Here is a 22499-nt window from a genome sequence, read left to right as displayed (position 1 = left end):
CCCGAGTGAATGACATGTATTCCCTTTAAACAACGGGTTTGGGCCTAACTACACATATACTTACGGAGATATCTCACCTAAGGGACCTGAATGGTGGTGTGCAAATTTCGTCAACCACAACAATATACATATATATATATATATATATATATATATATATATATATATATATATATATATATATATATATATATATATATATATATATATAGTTAGATTTGCATGCATGCACATACAACAATCGCCTCTCCAATCGCATGAAGAACAGGCAAGGCTAATAAGCTCACGTTGTGCTTTGTTGAACTGCACTCTGGGTAGCTGAGCCAACACAAAGGCAAAGTTGATGAGAGGGAAGAAGGGTAGGCGCTTGGTGGTAATGTAAATCTGAAAATGAGAAGGTGGGCAGTGTGAGCACCTCAATGCAAGATTCTTCAAAAATTCATCTCAAAGGCATTGTTATTATTAATGACATGAAATTTGCATGCATGTACACACAAGAATCAATAACTAGTCTTGCTGGTGAAGTGTCATGCTGATCTGCGTACAGGTAGAACAATCGGTGAATTCAACACGATATTGACATATGCTAACTGCCATAGGAAGCAAGGAGAAGCTGACATTTCGGGTGTTAACCCTTCATCAAAGCAAAAGAAGGTTAATGCCAGAAACAGTTATTTTATTCCGACGAAGGGTTAACGCCCGAAACGTCAGCTTCTCTTTGCTTCCCATGACAATTTGCGTACATCAAAGTCCTATTGATTTCATCCATTGTACCGAGAATACTTTTGAATGATGAATGACAGAAAACCCTTTTTTTAATTTAAATGCATTCATTCATCCCTTTATTCTCCCGATTATGGAATCTTCTCCCAGCATCCATTGTCTCGTCCTGTTTACTTCATCCTTTCAAATGTGTTGCCATCACTTCATGTGCTCACCCATCTACATAAACGCTCCTCTACACACAATGATTCTTTCCCATTCTGTTTCTTACTTGTTTTTGTGTGTCTTCCTTCTTTTTTTTTTTTCCTCCTTACCGCCCCCACCCCCTCCCAATACACTTTCGTAGTTTGTGAACCAAATGCACTTAAAAGTTAAGCTCCTCCATTAACATAAACAGAGGCCTGCAAAAGTATTCACCCCCCACCCCTCCAAAGCTTTCACATTTTGATGCCACCTTAGCTTAGTTAATAATACTGAGAAATCAAACTTAATATATAGTCTTCACAAACTACTCCAAAGTGATAAAGCAAAAAAAATGCAGATAATATGTGAATAAGTTAGAACAACAGAGAAAATCAGATGATTGTCAGTTGCATAAGTATTCAAACCCATTGCCTGATTCACCCTAAATTACTTCAGGAGCAAGATATTTGAAAGGTTACAAAATAAGTGCAATAGGTTTCACCTGTATGTAATCAGTAGCTTAACTTTAAAAATCAAGTTCCCCCACTTGTCGAAGGAGTTTTAAGGTGCAACTCACTTGGTCAACCAACAAGGCAAACATGAAGACCAAGGAGCTTTCCAAAGACGTCAGACATGAAGTGGTAGAGAAGCACCGTTCAGGAGAGGGTTATAACAAGATATCATATTCATTATCCCGTTGCGTACGGTGAAATCCATCATTAACCCTTTGAACCCTGGCAGCTGGCATACCAGCAGCTATTCAAACCTCCATATACCTGAGCGGCCGGATTTTTCTCCAGGGAACCCAGGGTGGGGGAGCCAAAAGTCCAAGAAGCTCAGGGTTCAAAGGGTTAAGCAGTGGAAGACGTATCATACCACCCAGACTCCACACAGATCAGGTCACCCATCCAAACTCAGCAGCCGGGCAAGCAGGAAGCTGGTTCGGGATGTCACTGTAAATCCAACAATGACTTTGAAAGGTCTACAAGGCTCTATGTCGGAGATGCAGGTCAGTGTTCGTCAATCAACAATATCCCGTTGCCTTCACAATACTGGTATATATGGACAGGTGGCACAAAGAAGACATTACTGAACTAGAACGGCACTCAACATCGTGACGGTGACAGAAATGTCTCTGCCAACATTATTATTGAAGGCGTTTATGTTAAAAATATACATGATGTCATCAATTTTCCCCCCCATACAATTCATCCCAAAATAACCCAAATTTTTTTCATACTGATAAGATAAAGCATTTGACACATGTAATCATGTCAAAACGAAGCCACCTATGACATCATCAAAATATCACTTATTTCCATGAGGAGTACTTGACATGTGCCGAGTTTCAAATTTTTCCATGGAGAGGCTTCAGAGAAACAGAGGTCCAAAGTCTTTTCTTTTTTCCAACATTGCTGCCACACCATGTGACCTCTGATGTCATAATCATTGAAACATTCTACATGAGTCGTCACACCAATGGTGAAAAATTTGTGTCGATTGAATAAGCGGTTGCAGAGAAAAGAGAAAATTATCACATACGTACGTATGTACAACACAAGAACATCATGCGTACAGCGATTTCGTCAGCGGAGGCATAAAAAGACACATCTAAAAGCTCGTACGGTGTTTGCGAAAAAAAACATGTGAATGATTGTGCAGACAGATGGAGAAAGTTTTTGTGGCCAGAGACAAAAATTGAACTATTTGGTCTAAATTCAAAACGTCACATCTGGCACAAGCCGAACACTGCACATCACCCAATGAACACCATCCCTAATGTCAAGCATGGTGGTGGCAGCATCATGTTATGAGGCTGCTTTTCATCAGCAGGGACTGGCAAGCTTGTCAGGATATAAGGGACAATGGGCGGTGCAAAGTACAGGAGAATCCTTGATGAAAACCTGCTTGAGTCAGCCATGAATCTGAAACTGGGTAAGAGATTCACATTTCAGCAGGATGATGATCTGAAGTACAAAACAAAAGCCACACTGGAGTAGCTGAATAAGAGGAAAATAAATGTCCTTGAGTGGCTCAGTCAAAATCCTGACTTGAACCCAAATGAATATTTATGGTGAGACTTGAAGATTGAAGTCCATCCACGATCCCCATCAAACTTGGCAGAACTAGAGCAATTTTCACGTGAAGAATGGGCAAAGATTTCACCATCTCACTGTGTGAAGCTCCTAGAAACCAACCCAAAACAACTCAGAGCAGTCATTGTTGCAAAAAGTTCTTCCACCAAGTACTGATCTCAGGGGCTGAATACTTTTACAACCAGTGAATTTTGATTTGTACTTGTTTTTTGCAGGTACACCTGATATGTAACCTCCTTCAACTGTAACAGTGTTTAGTTCGATCTCTTCAGTTATGGATAAAAAAGTTCATTTGGAAAAAAAAATTCTGCATAATTCGTAATTCATCTAAATGCAGCATTATTGGAAGGAGGAATACTTTTGCAGGTACCTGCACCTTGGTATATATTATTGTGACGTCCACGGGACTTGAACAGTCCCGCCAACGTAGAATGAGCCGAAACGATGGAGGCGGTTTATTTATTTATAACCCAAAGATGGCGGTTCTAATCGCTCTACCGCAAACGGGACGAGGAAGGTGGCACGAGTCGCTTTTCACTGAGTTGATAACGTTTATTTTCTCCAACCAGAAATAACAAGACTCGGCAAGAAGAGGGATCCGGGGCGATTCGACGGGATGGTGGTGTGGGTTCGGGCGTGGGGAAAACACAGACAATTCCAATGAATATACAAATCTCAAACCCTCTAAGGCGCCAGGTACACACACACACACACACACACACACACACACACACACACACACACACACACACACACACACACACACACACACACACACACACACACACACACACACGCACGCACGCACACACACACAACGTAGCTGGTCCTGGTGGTCAGGCTGGCCCGTGGTGGTGACACAACAGTCCTGGATTGGCGTTGGACGAGCTGGCGTTGCGCTCGTCAGGGGCAGGAGACACCGTGGTGCTGTCGACCTCCTGGTCCTGGCCCAAGTCCGCTCACAGCCGCCAGGGACCCAGTTCTGGCACCAAGTTGCGAGCAGGAGAGGGAGGCAGGTCCGCCCGCCGTTCGACCCCGTACTCCGAGCCAGCAGAACCCCAGAGCCAACCAAGGTGAGGCACGAGGCTCAGCAAGGCTACAAGACACGATGAAACCAGGATCGAAAACAGCCCAACAAAAAGCACGCTCTCAGCACAACAACCTCCACCAGAACAGTTTTTCTGTCCCGATCTTCTTCCTCTTCCTTTTCGACCCCGAACAGAACCTTTTTATCCTCCCGTCCTCGTCACTTCCAATCGAGCCGTTTTATTGGCCCTGCGCCGTCGCCTTCCGCCAATCGTGATCACGGGGCGGAGCCATCCGCAGCACTGTCCTGTGACGTCACGGCAAGCCTCCAGGGACTACTAAAAGGGGTTTACGCAGACACACTTACCCTATCCCGTGTCCCTATCTAATTACGTGACAATTATCATTTCCCCCTTGAAGAAATGGACATTTACTAGACAACTTATCACCACTGAATTGCTACTTATTACATCAAGATCCTGGTAAACTCGAACAGCATGGCATACCTAATTAAACATCCTAATTACCCTTTGAATGCATACCCCCCCCTCAAACGTAACATTATTTTCCATGAGCCGATATAGAAAACAATGCTGGAAATATCCCAAAAGACTCCTCTTCTGATTTCCAACATGATTATCAAACCAAATTGGCACCTTCTTGTGCAATACATAAGACATTGCTCAGCTGTTTAAGTTTCAAAGTTAGATGAATGGCCATGTCCAAAAGAAAGTGTAAAAGTTGGCTGCTGACTTGCTAAAGCAACTTTGTGTCCATAAATTGTGTCCACAAACCTCAATCATTTGTCTGAGCTGTTATCTAATACATTTTAGTGCCAAGACACGAGTTAAGGGACGATGAAATATAATGTGCACAAAAATGGCAGCATTATTTACCCCTTAATCCCCACTCGTGCAAGATAAATCCCCATTCCCTCCCCTCCTACAACTGCTTTTCCCCTCCTTAAGTATACAATCCTCTTTTTTCTCTCCTAGTGCTCCACTTTTTCTCAAATTGATCGACCCCCACACCTCCCTTTATTGACATAATACATACATGAGAAAGATATTTGCCATTTCAATGTAGCAGGAAAAAGATTATGCTGGTATCTGGGCCGTTCATTACCTAATTACCAGTTTTCATTTCTACTTTGGTATGTTAATGAAACGATAATTATATTTGACCAAAACCATTTCAACCATCCTGTAAATGGAAAACAAATGGATATGTCACGACTCAAAATTATAGGATTTGGTTTTGCAAGTTCTGCCATATGCACATTAATGCAGACATTTCCATCACCCTGTGCATGCCTTGTTCAGCGGATTGTTGATGCCAGCCGTGTCCAGATACGCCACGAGTTCGGAAAGCAGCAGGTTGTCCTCTTTTGGGTATGGCAAGCTTGGGTCTTTATAATGAGCCTGCACCTCTGCTAAAAGCGCCCTGCAGCAAGAAGGTCCGCAATGCAGCACTACATGAACCACCTGTTACCATTTCATAAATAATGTAATGTTTTGGAGCCAGCGTGTCAAAAACAAAAATAACTCAACCACACAAGAACATGGACTCCATGGACGGGAGGGTCTGGGGGAGGGGCAGTTTGAAATTACTTGTTAAGCGTGTCCAGAGCACTAAAGAGTGCTTTTGAGTCAAGTTTGCATGAGTATCCAAGCTCATAGGCAACGAGGCGTCGCAGAATCTGCAGTTGTCCCACCTGTGTGCGAGGCAGTGGCATAACATTAAAAAGTGACAGTGGCACAGTTGGAAAAATAAAATAAAATAAAAATCGCACCTGTGTCAGAACAAAGCAGTTCAGTTTGTCATTTAAATATGAAGTAGGCAAAGCAAAAAACGAACGAAATCCATTGAATTACTCTTTAGAATCCTTTAAAATTACCCTTCAGAACCATTTAGAATCACCCTTCAGAAACCATCAGAATTACCCTTTAAAAGCATCAAAATCACCCTTTAGAAACCATCAGAATGACCTTTTAGAACAATAGAATTACCCTTTAAAAATCATGAAAATTACTCTTTAGAAACCTGAAAATTACCCTTTAAAAACCATGAAAATTACCCTTAAGAAACCATGAAAATTACCCTTCAGAACCCTTTAGAATTACCCTTCAGAAACCATGAAAATTACCCTTCAGAACCCTTTAGAATGACCCTTCAGAACCCTTTAGAATTACCCTTCAGAAACCATGAAAATTACCCTTCAGAACCCTTTAGAATTACCCTTCAGAAACCATGAAAATTACCCTTCAGAACTCTTTAGAATTACCCTTAAGAAACCATGAAAATTACCCTTCAGAACCCTTTAGAATGACCCTTCAGAAACCATGAAAATTACCCTTCAGAACCCTTTAGAATTACCCTTTAAAACCCATGAAAATTACCCTTTAGAGACCATTAGAATTACCCTACAGAACCCTTTAAAAACCATAAAAATTACCCTTGAAAAACCATGAAACATACCCTTTAGAAACCATTAGAATTACACTTTAGAACCCATTGGAATTTCCCTTTGGAACCCATGAGAATTACTTGCTTTTTTAGAACCCATTAGAACTACCCTTTCAAACCACCCTTAAGAAACATGAAGAATGACCTTTTAGAGCCCATTATAATTACCCTCTAGAACTCGCTAGAATTACACTTTAGAACCCTCTAGAATTAAACACGGTGGGTGAGAAATGTTGCTCTGACATATTTTTGATGGATGGAAAGACATAGGTAAAAGCTAAATACTGGAGCAGCTTCACCACTTAAAAATATGTCAATGCAGTTTGCTGTCAAAGCACATATGATGGGAAAAATTCAAAATGACAGCAGGGAAGCACAGTTGGGGGAAAATAGGGTGCAACAAATATGTTGAGGCTGGGTTTAAGTAGGGGGAGGGTGGGACAAATCTATAATCTATTTATAATTCCAGCAGTGTGTGTGTGTGTGTGTGTGTGTGTGTGTGTGTGTGTGTGTGTGTGTGTGTGTGTGTGTGTGTGTGTGTGTGTGTGTGTGTGTGTGTGTGTGTGTGTGTGTGTGTGTGTGTGTGTGTGTGTGTGTGTGTGTGTGTGTGTGTGTGTGTGTGGCCACTGTTTCTCTACAACCAGTGGTCCGATCTAATTGAAACTTGCCAGGTATATTGCTGGGGCCCTGTGGATGTGCCTTTTCAAGGTTTGATATTACCTGGACAAGTGTTTCCCAAGTTATGGCCATTTATTTACCAAACCAATGATAAGACACGTTGCTGTGGCCATTTATTTACCAAACCAATGACAAGACCCGTTGCTGCGTAGGTGTGGCTGCATAGGCCGGTGCACGGCCGGCCGACGATGACGTCATGGGCCGTGGCGTAATGATGGGGAAATGGCAGATTTTTTTTCGGGGGGGGAGGAGTTTTTTTTTTTTTTTTTGCACATACCCTTTTTTTGTATGCACGTACATTTTTTTCTTTTTTTTTTTCTCTTCTCTTCTCTTCTCTTTGTGTTTTTCCTTGCGATGACATTGCGAAAAGGCAAAATACGTTGGCATTAATTGAATAATTGGCCATTAAAACTAAATTGCAAATAATCGTAACTGCGATATGCGAACCTCCAAACAGTGAGGACTTAACTTCCGGACTTCCAGATCGGTGCGCGGCCGGCTGACGATGACGTCACGGGCCGTGCCGGTTACGATGGGGAAATGGAAGTTTTCTGTTTTTTGGGGGGGGGGGGGTTATTTTTTGCATGTGTTTTTTTTCTTGTTTTTTTTCCCCTCTTCTCTTTGTGTTTTTCCTTGCGATGACATTGCGAAAAGGCAAAATACGTTGGCACTAATTGAATAATTGGCCATTAAAACTAAATTGTGAATAATCGTCACTGCGATATGTGAACTTCTGGACAGTGAGGACTTAACTTCTGGACTTCCGGATAGTGACGACTTACTGTATTCTTTCTCGATTTACTGTATTCTTTCTTTCTCGATTTCTGTACTTTCTCGATTTCTTTCTCGATTTTCTTAAACACAATGCCCCAATCGAGTCGTCGTTTACGACAGCGAAGGAATGGCATGTGTAGTTGTTTGAAAGTTTTTTGTGTTTGTTTTTTGGTTTGCACGTACGGTCGCGCACGTACGGCCACGCACGTACGGGCGCGCACGTATGGGCACGCGAGAGCGAAGGAACGGCCTGTGTGGTTGTTTCTGGCAAGCGGTTTTGTTTTTTTTATTATAATTTTTCTTTGCACGTACGGCCACGCACGTACGGGCACGTACTAGTAGTAATAAATGTCAGTGTGTGTGTATGTGTGTGTCTCCTCCATAACTCCAAAACCATGAAAACTAATAGCCCAAAATTTTGCATGCGAACTGAGGGAACTTCAGAAAAAAAAGTAGAGGAAGATCGGCGACAGCCAGAAATAAACACATCAAAATTGAAACTAGAAGGGCACTCCAACCATCTATCCATCCATCCATTGGGACCATACTCTGTGCAATGCGTTGGTGCTGCCTAAGTAGTCTCCTTGGCTATTGGGGACAATCCTGGACGGGTCGCCACTCTGACACAGTATACCAGCATGCTGGCACTCATTTTGCCGACCTCGGTAGGATGACAGGTCGAGTTAACCCCACTTGGTATTAATTCAACAGCTGAGTGGCATTTGAACTCAGGATCGTGGGATCCCAAGCCCCACCACCTTAACCCTAACCATCAACAAGCATGAAGGGCACTCGGTGAAGCGCATACCTTCGTCATGTAATGGCTGATGCATGAGAACATATCAGGCTCAATACATTTTTGAGATATCATGCTATACAGTCCTATATAGTTTTTGGCCCGATCTCAATGGTGAAGAATCAATTTGAAAATTAAATAATTCTTTATCCAGATCCAGATTCGGATTTTCACCAAAATCAAACCAATCCATCCATATGACACACCCCACCTGTCCACCAAGTTTCATCGGAATACATCCACAACTTTTTAAGATGTTGTGCTATATATCGGTTTCACCCGATCTCTCAATGGTGAAAAATTATTTAAAAATTTATCAGATCTGGATCTTCACCAAAATCGAGTCAATTCTTCCTTGTCACATACCCAACGTGTCCATCAAGTTTCGTCGCGATCCGTCCACAACCTTTTGAGATATTGTGCTATATATCGGTTTCACCCTATTTCTCAATGGTGAAGAATCACAAAAAAAACTTCTCGTAGTTGGATCCGGATCTTCAACAAAATCTAATCAATTTGTCCTTGTCACACGCCGAACTTGTCCACAAAACTTCATCCGGATCTGTCCACGACTTTTTTATACTGTACACAAACAGACAGACAGAAAGGGGTGAAGACATAACCTCATTCACCTTCGGTGGTGGAGGTAATTAATACTGCAAGCAGTGATGCAGGGGCCTAGGCATCCCTTGTCCAAGATGAAGCAATTTCAAACCACATGACTTATGACATCATCGTTAACAGCATATATATTCTCCAGAGGGTACTCGATCATATGTGCCAAGTATCACATCAATCAGTTGAACCCTTTTAAAGAAGAGCAGGGTCGACTTTTTGACCTTTAATCCAATATGGCGGCCAAACCACTTCACTGATGATGTCCTCTTATAAAATTTATTTTCATGATGGATAGTCGATCATAACCTGACAATAATCAAATTGATAGAGTTTACAGTTTTGGAGATGATGATTTTTTAAGTTTTCACTTAAATCCAAGCTGGTTGTCGCGATTACAAAATCAAAGCTCGGACACAATCAATATGCATCAGTTCCCATTCATCCCAACATTCCTGTGAAGTTTCAATTTAATCAGAACAGTGGTGCCGACAATACAGCTTCCACAAAAATTTGGTGGAAAGGATAATAATAAACCAATGTCACCTGCAGGGTGACCCGTATCTTGCCAAAAGGTGACCACGTGTGACTTATTTAAGGTCACACTGAGGTGAACAGAGCTGCTATCCACCAGGAGCGACTCCTTGAGGAATATCTGCCTACGAGAGATTCCGATGAGAATCGTTCTACAGAGTAACCATGAAAAATATATGTTTGCCTCATAACGTCACCAAATGACGTCATAATATCTCAAGCTTGACATATCTAGAAAGCACTCATCGAGGTGTTCAATTTGAGGTACTACACGATATGGTTCCTAAAACTTGAAAATTTGACCTTGGGGTCAAATATGTTTGACCTCAGGCGCTAACCATGAAGGTCAAAGCCAATCGCCACCAAAAACTAATCAGCTGAGCGCCAGACCATATACTACATTCCCATAAAGTTTGGAGACGATTCGATTAAAATTACTCAAAAAAATAAGGGTTTCGTCGACTCCCTGATTTGTGACAAAGTGACCTTGACTTTTGACCTTGACCTTCAAAATTTTATGCGCTGAAAGGGACCTCTATGGGCCTCTGATATGCGAAGTTACAAAAATTTCCAATGATAACTGTGCTCTGCAGTGATTTATACGTGATTACAGACAAAAAAAAAAAACATATGAAGGTCAAGGCCAATCGCCACCAAAATTTAATCAGCTGAGCGCCAAACCATGAACTATATTCGCATAAAGTTTGAAGACGATCCGATCAAAATTACTCAAAAATAAGGGTTTCGTCGACTCCCCTGATTTGCGACAAAGTGACCTTGACCTTTGACCTTCAAAATTTTGTGCGCTGAAAGGGACCTCTATCGGCCTCTGATTTGCGAAGTTACAAAAATTTCCAATGATAACTGTGCTCTGCAGAATTTTTTATATGTGATTACAGACAAACAACAACAAAAAAAAACATGCAAGCTGACTAACATATCTTGCAAAAACTTCGTTTTGGCAAGATAATAATGAAAATACCGATAACACAAGGAAACCAAGCATTTATCCGCTTGGTCCCCGAATAAACAAAAAGACAAGACTTTTTAAATTTATTCCAAAACAGCAAGAGGATATTTTTATACAAAACAGTGAGGTGGGTGAGGATAAGAACATTACGTACTCGTACTGTACTCTGCCGTAAATAGAAAACACAAGACTTAGCTCGGGATGATGATGATGCTGTTGGAGTGGAGAGTGGGGAGGGGGGAGCGGGATTCAGGGAGCGGGAGGTGTGAAGCGTTATTCAAGGAGCGGGGAGGATGGGAGGGGGATTCAGGGAGGATGGGAGGGGGATTCAGGGAGCAGGGAGGGGGGGGAAGGGGAGGAGGATTCAGTGATCGGAAGAGCATCATTGGTTTTACGACAAAGTCGCCTGATACATTGCCACATAGAAGAAGGGTAAGACGATCCTTAGCTACCTTGAACCCCAGAGTAGGTCTCTCCTGCTTGAACAGGAAGGTACGACATAGCATCCTCTTCCAAAATAATCCTATCTCATCATCGTTAAAGACCTTTCTCGATCGAAAGACCATCGATTAGTTTCGATCCCTTTGTCTCGATTAGTTCCATGAGCTGCGGCAGGTAGTTTTTCGCAGCATCATAATCTGCCGATGCTGCTTTCCAGACTACTCTTACATGATGGAGCACCACTATTCTTTTCAATTTCTCAAACCAGCCCATGCTGGCATTGAACTTTTGGATAACCCAGTGACAATACTTGCTCAGACATTTGACTCATGTTTATGGATAAACCGCAGTCAATTCATTGATCCCGTAATGGCGACTCACTGATGCCATACTTTCACCTCTTGCCAACCTAACAACTCTATTTTTTGCCCAATGTCATAACCTGTCTCTGGCTTTTGGCACAACAAATTTTGTCCATCATCTTACATTTGGGCATCATTAAAAATGGTGCATGAGAAAACAACAAAAGGCCTGTAAAGGGAGGTAATTGCACATGCAGATGCAAACTATGACTTGACTCATCAGAGCTCAAAAACAACGATTGGCTAAAATGGGGGAAAAAATCCATGACTGGCGATTTTAGCTCTTACACGAGCCTTGACATGGTATACAAAAACAACAAAATTAAATTAAATCCCACGATAACTAAATCAGAACACAATAGGTTGCCCGCGATTGGTTGAAACACACGATATTTGAGGGTCGACTGTATAGTGATATGTGGTGAGGTGTCACTCTCCCCCAACTTTCTCATCTCTCCCCCTCCTCACTCTCCCCCACCCCACCTCTCCGTCTCTCTCTCTCTTTCTCTCGCTCCCACGCCACCCCCCTCCTCGAGTGTGGTGAGGCATCACTCTCTGCTTTCATCCTCCCACCCCCTTTTGTTTCCTTCTCCCTCTTCTTCTCTCTCGCTTTCCACCCCCCTGAGTATTTCCATCAGCGAAGCAATGGATGATATTTTCTCAAAATACGTGCTAATTGTGGATGTACGTTAGATGTACATTATATGTAAGTTATATCCCAGGAAACGCCGGGTATCTTTGTGGGAGGAGGGAGGGGAAGGGTGAAAGTGGAAGGAGGGGGAAGGGGTGTGGTGGGAGTGCAGAGGGAGGGGTGGAGTGGTAGGAAGCAGGGGAAGAGGTGGGAGGAGGGACCTGGCGTTGCCCGGCAACGTTGGGTGCCTCTGCGAGTTTATAATAAAGTCGCAGGTGTTATAAGCCATTCATCAGATTCATCCACATGAAAGACATCGAAAGAGGGAACTACTGATATAAAAGACAATTATTAAGGCATGAATAAGATCTGTGCAGGAAATTAAATCGATTTGTCTAAACTGCAATTTAGTCACACGTCACTTGTGTCACAATCTCACATGTTTTATTTGGCTGTTATGGCCTGTACAAATCCATATCAGCATCTTTATACAACTGTCATGTTCGGCTTTCTGAATTTTCAAAAGGAACATTTTTTGGGGGAAATATATTTTGGGCTCCGTATTGATACATAATTATGTCCAACAATGATGGGGCTTTCCAAACCTTGAGAATAATATCCAGGTATGCAGGCCACACCTTCTGCGACTTGGAAACAATTGATGCATACACCTTGCTGGCATTGCCTGAAAGAGGAAGAAGCTCTCAATGTACAGTATTTTTTTTTATATAGAGTCAAAGTCATGTATTATTGTTCGCTCATAAATTCAAAGCCTCAGCAACTCAAAACCAAAGGTGTAACATCAGAAAGAAACTTCATGTGTTATTAAAGGTCATTCATTATCCAATGGTTTGCAACCACCATCGACAACAAAAACACCACTCCCGTAAACACATAAAATAATACAATTTAGCTGGCAAATAATACCTTGCCAATTACTGTCCTTTCATTGTTTAAAAAAACAGTGACACTGGAAATCTTAATTTGAAATATATGTATGAGCATAAACTTCTCCGAGATGCTCTTTTCTGGTTGAAAACATACCAATTTGAGTGTATACAGTGTACAAATACGTAGGCTCAAATTTCCGAGACTGAATGGCACTGGAAGCAGCCTGACTTGTAGAAAGAACTGAAAATGAAAGGAAGATGTAGCTGTGTGTGTGTAACTATGAAGAGCCTCAACAACAATGTGATGCCACAGATTGGTGTTGACATCAGTGACACATACATATGACACAAACTGTTTCCTTTCTAATAACGGAAACATTTTGACATCAGCGACAAACGTGTTATGCTCACTGTGTATATCCTAATGATAATCTGAAGACAAAAATTGCAGCTGTCCTATATGTATCATCTCTTTGCAAAGCTGTTTGCTTTTTTTTTTCCATTTACAATTTTAACTTGACACATCTGATTTTTATCCACCTACAATGCCTTCATCCACAGTTTGATGAAGAACAGCTCTCCACTCTGGGTTGGCACCCCTGCCTCACACCTTGCTCAGCTTAATGCCACAAAAACCAAAGGCTTAAAAAAAAATTGGAATCTTCCACAATGAAGACGAGTCTCTGGGTCTATCACTTTCACATCGCAGACAGCTCGGTGATTATATATATATATATATATATATATATATATATATATATATATATATATATATATATATATATATATATATATATATATATATATATATATATATATATATATATATATATATACTATCCCTGTGTCGTAAGAGGTGACCAGGGTTGCGTCAGGAAGGGCATCTGGCGTAAAACATGTGCCAAATCACTATGCGGATCATACGGATGATCCGCTGTGGCGACCCCGAAAGGGAGCAGCCGAAAGAAGAAGAATATATATATATATATATATATATATATATATATATATATATATATATATATATATATATATATATATATATATATATATATATATATATACATATATATACATATATATATATGGTGTGTTCAAAAAGTATCCAACCTTAATTTTTCGTGCGTAAACAAATGAAGCTAGGGAGGCGTGGTTTGGTGCACGTATGTAGGCGATCCTAATCCGTATGCGTGAATATTTTCCCGCCTGCAGAAGCTGTCAGTCACGGACAGACCGTCGATGAGTGAGGAAGTGTAAGTGAGCGCCGTCGGATCTTCGTTTTTGACAAAATGATGGATCACTTTGGTCTCATCGCCAGTGATCACTGTGTTGAAGAAGTTGGGATCGCTGTTCACAGTCTCCAGCATGTCCTGTGCGATCTCCAAACGGAGTTGCTTCTGCTCGATCGTTAGCAGCTTTGGCACGAACTTTGCTGAGATTCTCCTTAAGTCCAAATCCTCAGTCACAATGGAATGAACGAATCCAATGCTGACGCCCACCTCGTCTGCAAGTTCTCTGATCGTGATTTGACGATCCTGCATCAGCAGGGTCCTCACTTGGTCAATGACGATCTCATTTCGGGATGTTGAGGGCCTACCAGAACGTGCTTCACTTTCCACTGATGTGCGACCATCTTTGAAGCGGTTGTACCACTTTTTTATCTGTGTGGTGCCCATTGCTTCGTTCCCGAAGGCCTGTTGAATGTTGCGGATCGTTTCCACTTGGGAATCGCCAAGCTTTACACAAAATTTGATGCAGTAGCGTTGTTCAAGTTTTTCTGTCATTTTGTCAAAAACGAAAATCCGACGGCGCTCACTTACACTTCCTCACTCATCGGCGGTCTGTCGGCGGGAAAATATTCACGCATACGAATTAGGATCGCCTACATACGTGCACCAACCCACGCCTCCCCAGCTTCATTTGTTTACGCACAAAAAATTAAGGTTGGATACTTTTTGAACACACCTCGTATGTGTGTGTGCATATATATATATATATATATATATATATATATATATATATATATATATATATATATATATATATATATATATATATCTACCACCACCTTTCTGGTCTTGCACCCTCTGCCCCCTCCTTTCCCACTTGTTGCTGCAGGGCACATGCAATCGGTCAGTAACCCCCTTCTGGTGAAACTCCCAAAATCAAAAATCTGTGATCACCAATCCTTCGCTTCTGTTTTTTCCTCCACACTTGGAACCAACTTCCTCAGTCTCTTCAATCTCACCCCCTCCTCCACAATAGCATCTCAAATCATCCCCAGTACAAAGACCATGATAATTTTAAATCCATTAAACCACCTCCACCCCTCCAATTTTTTTTTGCTTCTGTATCCATCTTGTACACCTGTAGCATTCTCCTCATCGTTACCTTCATCCCTCGTTTGTCCAGCTCCATATATTTTCTCCCTGCACCTTGCTGTTGGAGTTTCCCCCTTTTCCTGCTGTTCCTTTTGTTATGTTGTATCCTGATCCATTCTGTGTTCTAGCTATTCCACGAACCTCGACACTGTACACAAAAAAAAAATCCCAAAAACCTGAGCTTTGGAAATTTGGACGACAAATTTATATCAGGGCGGTTAAAACGATCCACTGTGAATGTGCTCAAAGATAAAATGTCGATTTTCTGCAATAACTCAGATCGAGGAACAAATTCCATGACAAATGGGATCACTAAGTAACTGGTTGGTTTTTTGCATTTAATGAACATAGTAAATGTGATCAACAATTTAATGCAATAGCAAATCAGACACTGTGCCACCACCACCAATCTGAAACTGTAATCCTCTGGCAAAACTTAAATTCATTTCCCTGGAAATGCAGTCTCTGATGTCTAATTTTGGCTGATTTGACATTGCCATCAACTTGATGACTCCTTCTCTGGCCCATTTCCCAGCAAAATAACAAGACCACAGGCTAGCAGTGAGAAAAAAATTTGTATCATTCTACGATGGTGCCTGACAAACACGATTTACCAATGTTGGTTTTCAGGGGGCTGGCAAGCTTCATGAACGTAGCAAACTGATCGAGTAGCATTTTCTCCTTCAGCACACTCTTCTGCACATACCCGACAGCATTCTGCAAGTGGAGGTAAAGCAGACTGATGAATGTTGACATCCATAACAGAACAGTTTTAATAAGACACAAAATGGGGTAAGTTTTCAATATTAGAAATACCCACTCCCTCTGGGTATGGCTGGGGAATTAAGGGGTGGTGAGGGGTTGGGTAGGGAGTGGGGGGGGGGGATGATGAGGGAAATTCATTTTGTGCCCATGGTGAGTAATATCGCCTTCCTCTGGTAGAGGTTAATAAACAACGCACACTGTGCCACGTGCACAGGCAAATATTGTAAGACGTCAACCCAACCTCGCAGGAGGTGGTGAGGGGGGAATTATTTTGTGCCCATGAGATTATCCCAGCACATATGAAACATTTTGGGGAGATCAGCCAAGGCATTTGATTCTGCAAGTGAACAGACAGGCAAACAAACATGCTGAGAAGAATAAGAAGAACAAGAATAAGAATAAGAACAAGAATAATAAGAAGAACAAGAATAAGAATAAGAACAACAAGAACAAGAATAAGAATAAGAACAAGAAGAAGAAGCAGAACAAGAAGAAGAAGCAGAACAAGAAGAAGAAGCAGAACATCAAGAAGAAGCAGAACAAGAAGAAGAAGCAGAAAAAGAAGAAGAAGCAGAACAAGAAGAAGAAGCAGAACAACAAGAAGAAGCAGAAGCAGAAGCAGAAGCAGAAGCAGAAGGAGAAGGAGAAGGAGAAGAAGAACCTGAAGCTCGCGAACAATCATGAAGCACAGCAGTCGGTCGAGGCCAGTCATGCCAAAGGTTCCCAGCGCTCTTTGTACAGCAGCCAGCAAGCGACTGTCCGCCACCTCCTGCTTTGTGCGACCATCATGCCATGTGCTCAGCTGATCAACATAACACGTTGTCCTAAGAAAAGGAAATAAAAACAACACTGCACAGATGCAAATACAGGTGGCCCAAGCCAATGTAACATTAAGGGTCAAGCAATGGTAGTTGATGAATTTTTTTCTGCGCACAGATGGAGCAGTGGCACACCTGGGATCTGTAACACGCAATATTTCACGACAAAGCCGTCCAATGAATGTCACCGACTCATCAATTGGTGGGAACTTTGGGATTGGTATGTGAGATGACTGGTATATGCTCTGCCAGTCCTGAACCTGCATGAAAGTGGAAAACATGAAAAAAAATTAAAATCATAGTTCTGTTCAAATAGCAATTCATATGTGATCACTCATTGTAAATGACCCCAGGTTAGCTTTGTGCTCTGATCTTGAGGAAGTTCAGACTTCCGAAGCACACTTTGTACAAGTTTGTCCAACAAGTTGCTTTTACTGACCTTTGCACGAAGGAAGCTGTTGCATTCTTGCTCTACGTTGTAGTTGATTATCCGAGACACTTCCTCCTGCCAGATCTTGAGGCTGTATATACTTACGTAGTCTTGGATGTACTCAAAAGAACGACGAAAACCGTCCATTTGTGCAGCCATCTCCTCCAGCTTTCTCAACAGCTCACTCGTCTACCGTGTGGTGAAAGAGTGAAGGTGAAAGCTGAATTAGAACAGATTGTAATTCCTTTTCCTATGTTAATTTAGCTGTTATGTTATTCGCATGCAATTACAAAGTGGATAAGCTCCAGATAATATAATAATTTCCGAAATAGGTTGGTAATGTAGCCAATTTACTTAAATTTACTAAAAAATGATTTCAAAATAATGAATGCAAGTCGAAACAAAAAATAAGTTTCACTGTTGCACCGTCATCTCAGATCAATCCCAAGCAATGGATGCTCGGCATAACCATGAGAAATTAGTTCAGAAACAAACCTTTGCCTTAGGGTTGAAACGGAGGTTGGAATGGAGTGCTGCAGACACCTGTTGAACCAGCTCCTTTCGAATGCCATCTTCCAGCAGCTGTTTTGGATCAACCTGGAGTAGCAACATCAATCAACTGTATATCAATGTAGACAGTCTTCTTCGTTCAGTTAATTCGTATGTAGCACAAGGCTGCGGAGGCACAGTTGGGCATCGTTGGCTGAAAGCATGGCTGTGCTGCTGATGCAGTGCCCTCTGCTCGTTAAGGAAGAAAGAAATTCGTAATTTGTTCAGGAGGCTCCATCGATACATTTGTTTCGAAACAAAATAAAAAGGAAAAGAAATAAAATAAAATAATAATTTTTTGTTTGTTTGTTTTACGCAGGTTCCAAAAAATACATAATGGTCCAATGCTCCATTACGTATTCATATATGACGTACACATCGGGCCAGGTTAGGTATGGAAGCATGCGCTAATGCAGCATCTCGTTGCTTCCACTTTCCACCGGTACTCCAGGGGCCTTTGTCTGGCCATCCCCCAGGCAGATGCCTGGCCCATCCCCATCTCCTTGAGATGCTGATCAATCTGCTGCAACCACGAGTAACGTGGTCGGTCCATTGGCCTCCTCCACTCACGAGGCTCCCTCGCTGAGAGAATCTGGTGAGCAGGATCAGCATCAGGAAAATGAGCCACGTGTGGATACAGCCGCAGCTGACGCTCACGGACTATACAGGTAACAAATCTCATTTGAGTCTCTCTCAGCAACCACTCGTTGGACAAAAGGTCAAACCAGCGATGGCCAAGGATTCTCCGAAGAGACCTGGTACCAAAGGAATTAAGTCTCCGTCTCAGATCCCTGGTCAGAGTCCAAATCTCACATCGACAGAGCAAGACTGGAAGCACTAAGGACCTAGACTCAGACTTTCATCATCCTGCACAGGTACCGACAAGCGCCACACCCCATGATCCAGTGAATCTGTGACTCCCCAGGCCCGACCCAAACGTCTATTGACCTCTGGCTCACAGCCAGCAGAGACATGAATATCACTGTCAAGGTAAGTGATTCTCTCCATGACCTCAACATCGTCGCCACAAACAGGTACAGACAAGATAGCAGCATCCACGATGTCATTGAAAGCCTGGATCTTAGTTTTGACCCAGGAAACCCATAATCCCAGTGGCTCAGACTCCTCATTCAGCACCTTGAGGGCCCTGAAAAGGATATCCAGAGTCTTTGCAAAGATGACTGCATAATCTGTGAAATCAAGGTCAGAGATCTCAACATTCCCAAATGATACACCGCAACGTGATCTCTTCGACACCTCCCCAGAATCCAGTCCATACAAGTGATGAAAAGTCTGAGGTCCAGTACATACCCCTGATGAACTCCAGTAACAATTGGAAATACGTCGGAGATGGTACCACCACATCTCACGGCACTCCCAGTACCAGAGTATTGTTCAGACATCAGATCGATCAGTTTTGGTGGCACCCCACGAAAACCAAGAATCCTCCAGAGGGCATCCAATTCACTGAATCAAATGCTTTGCAGAGATCAACATAGGCTGCGAGCAGCCCCTGCCGAAACTTTCGTCTGCATTCAGCGAAACCCGAAGAGCAAGGAAACGGTGAATTGTCGACCTCTTTGGTGTGAAGCCTAACTGCTCTGGGTGCTGCTGCTCAAGCAGATGGTGGCAAACCCTATCAAGAATTATCCGAACAACGACCTTGCCCCGCACTGAGAGCAGTGTCACCCCTCGGTTGTTGTTGCAGTCCTGGCGATCACCCTTCCCTTTCCAGAGAAGGACAACAAGGCCCCTCCTCCAGTCAGTTGGGATGATGCCTGTGTTCCAGGCAGAACACAGAACTGCATGCAATGACATGAGTACAGCATTTCCACCAGCCTTGAGATGTTCAGCATGGACATCATAGATCCTAGGAGCTTTACCCAATTTCAACCGGTTCACCGCAGCCTGTGTTTCCACACATTAAGGTGTATCACAGTTGATTGGAGGGTCAGCAATAAGGATAGTAACACCCCTGACATCAAACTCAACACCTAGGCTTCCTTGTCTGTCCTCAGCACACATATTGTTTTACACCTCAGCTCCCTGAACAGCTCAGCTCACCATTAAGCCTGGCCCTGCAACTCTGGTCAATGGTATCCAGTGTCCATTGAGAGACAAAATTCTTCTTTTCCCTGCGGTGAGTACAAAGACATCCAGCGGCAACATCAAGAATGGTGGTCTTGAAGGCGCTCCACTTCTCTTCAGGATTCCCCAAAGCACCCAGACCCCCCCAAATCTCCACTCAGCCTGTTTGCAAACTCCTTACCTACCCTCTCATCTTTGTGCTTACCAACATCCAGCCGAGGCTGGGATGGTACCATTCTCCTGGATTTAAGCTGCAACTTCAGAGATGCTCCAACAAGCTTGTGATCGGTATTGAGGAACGAAGCACTCCTGTGGACTCTGCAGTACAGGATCATCCTCCAGCGACCATCAACGAGCACATGGACAATCGCCTTTGCCACACCACCAGTGTTGGAATACCAAGTCCAGCGATGAGCTTGTGGGTGCTGAAACTATGAACCGGCCATCCCAAGTGCATGACTTCTTGCAAAGTCAAGGAACTTAGTGCTGTTCTGGTTCACAATTCCAGACCCATGGGGACCAACACATGTCTCATAACCATCCCTATCGGTTCCAGTCCATGCATTGAAGTCCCAGAAGACTATAAGAGTATCTCGCCTGGGGCACTAATCAACCACAGACTCGAGTGTGGCATAGAATGCATCCTTCTCTGGTGCGATCACTCGCCTCAGTCAGAGCATATAAAGAGATCAGGAAAATGGCACCCAAGGAGTGACGAATCCTTAATCTTGTGGAAATATGGTTTGTATGAATTGTTGTACTCTGTCCACTGTGATAAAACAACTCAGAAACAAAACTTCCAACTCACCACAGCAAGGAAGTGCATAGAGCCGATGATCACCACAAAGATGGTAGATGGGAGCCGGTCTGTTGGATATCCAAAGTGATCCTTCTATGTGTCGAGTCATCGTGTCGATGCCCAATGTTGAACTTGTTATGCAAATGTGACATCAAGTAATCGAAAATAGTCGATTAAAAAAAAAAATTAAAAAAACATCAGAATCACGATTCTTGTCGAATATTCTCTTCATGAATAAGGTGGGAAAAAGATAGCCAGCTCAGCCAGGTTAACAAGAACCAGAAAGAGGTGGAATGTTGGTTTGGTCAAATCAAAACCGAATGTTAAAACCAAGAGTATGAAGTTCCCGCTTTATTTGCTTTTTGAAAACAATTCAACGATACGTGGACTTACTTGCTCAGAGAATCCCGTTGAATATTTAAGAGGAAAAAGAAAACCCGCTGACTCAAACACGACCATTAACCTCAACCCTCTAAAAAGGACTCTATACATTTGTCCACTAGTCTTTGTCATGTGACCAATCAGAACGAGCTATGAAACAGTCACGTGATGTAGGGCCAGGAAAAGGTTTGCGCATGTTCGCTCTTGCCAATAAGGTCACTACAGTCTTATACGCTCGTTGACCGGTGTTACCTCAATTATCATTGGAATCAGCTTACCGGACACAGCCACAGCAACTTCTTGGGCAAGTTAACCATCAGAGTGACCAGACCAATAGTAGGCGTAACCACCCTCCATGATCTCAGCACGATCCCGTCTCCGAACCACAGAGAGTGCTGCAATACTGATGTTCAAATGTTTCAGCTCAGATGATGAGACAGGTGATCATCCTCTCTTAGGGATAGGACATTCCAGGCACCCACTCGAAGGGACCGCCTCAGGTTAGCCCAAGGAGACCGCCGTCTGGTGGACAACACCTCAGCACCACCCCGCCACACACTACCGCAATCCGACCCGGGAAGGTTACCATGTGGTTTTCCTCCCATCATCAAAGAGTGGGGGTGCCGAAGGCTTTGCCCTAATCACATCATCTGTTGAGTTGCCCTGGGTAGGGCTGCAGCACAAGAGGTACTCCCACAGAGTGGGTTTTCAATTTTCTTTGCATTTGTGTGTTTTGTGGAATGAAGAATTTTTACGGTGGCTGGAGTGCAAATCCTAAAAAACAAGTAACCCAACTGCAGGAGGACGTCCGCAGACACAGTTGGTACTAGAAATGGATGGCCGTTGGCTGAAGGAGCACCTCCGCTCTTTGACTAGTTTTGTTTTTAATCCTGCTGGGTGTCCATATCATACACCCATCTAACCAGAAAATCTAGTGGGGGAGATGGTTTCGTCACCGACAACCCGATCATGAAACAGGTTAATACAGGTTTACATGGTACCTGTAGCAAGCTACAGATCTAATCTAGCTTGGCTTGACATCATTGACACGGTAATTTTTCATAGTATTCCCACACGGGGCTTTTTCTTTTTTCCCCATGATG

At 42.8% G+C, this 22499-nt stretch overlaps 1 protein-coding gene across 2 annotated transcripts in view; it reads right to left on the bottom strand.

Moving 5' to 3' along the window:
- The window catches only part of WASHC5 (WASH complex subunit 5), a 93565-nt gene that overhangs the window by 18087 nt on the left and 52979 nt on the right, over positions 1–22499 (bottom strand). Inside the window, exons 17-25 of one of the 2 annotated variants that reach the window (XR_015058344.1) lie at positions 18075–18176; positions 17589–17768; positions 17285–17409; positions 16993–17155; positions 16181–16283; positions 12901–12980; positions 5639–5742; positions 5331–5471; positions 288–384 (exon numbers count right to left, since the gene is read on the bottom strand). Coding sequence is in view for 1 of the 2 variants with exons in the window: in XM_085881863.1 (XP_085737989.1) it covers positions 288–384; positions 5342–5471; positions 5639–5742; positions 12901–12980; positions 16181–16283; positions 16993–17155; positions 17285–17409; positions 17589–17768; positions 18075–18176 (1084 nt within the window). In the remaining variant the exon portion in view is untranslated. The remainder of the gene's footprint in view (positions 1–287; positions 385–5330; positions 5472–5638; positions 5743–12900; positions 12981–16180; positions 16284–16992; positions 17156–17284; positions 17410–17588; positions 17769–18074; positions 18177–22499) is intronic. The other variant, XM_085881863.1, reaches the window with a different exon arrangement.

The sequence above is a fragment of the Eptatretus burgeri genome, chromosome 5 (assembly GCF_056783735.1).
Source record: "Eptatretus burgeri isolate ZD-2024b chromosome 5, Ebu_testis_v1, whole genome shotgun sequence".
In the NCBI taxonomy this organism is placed as follows: Eukaryota; Metazoa; Chordata; class Myxini; order Myxiniformes; family Myxinidae; genus Eptatretus; species Eptatretus burgeri.
Note: the sequence above shows the minus strand (reverse complement) of the source record. Positions and strands in the feature narration are given on the sequence as shown.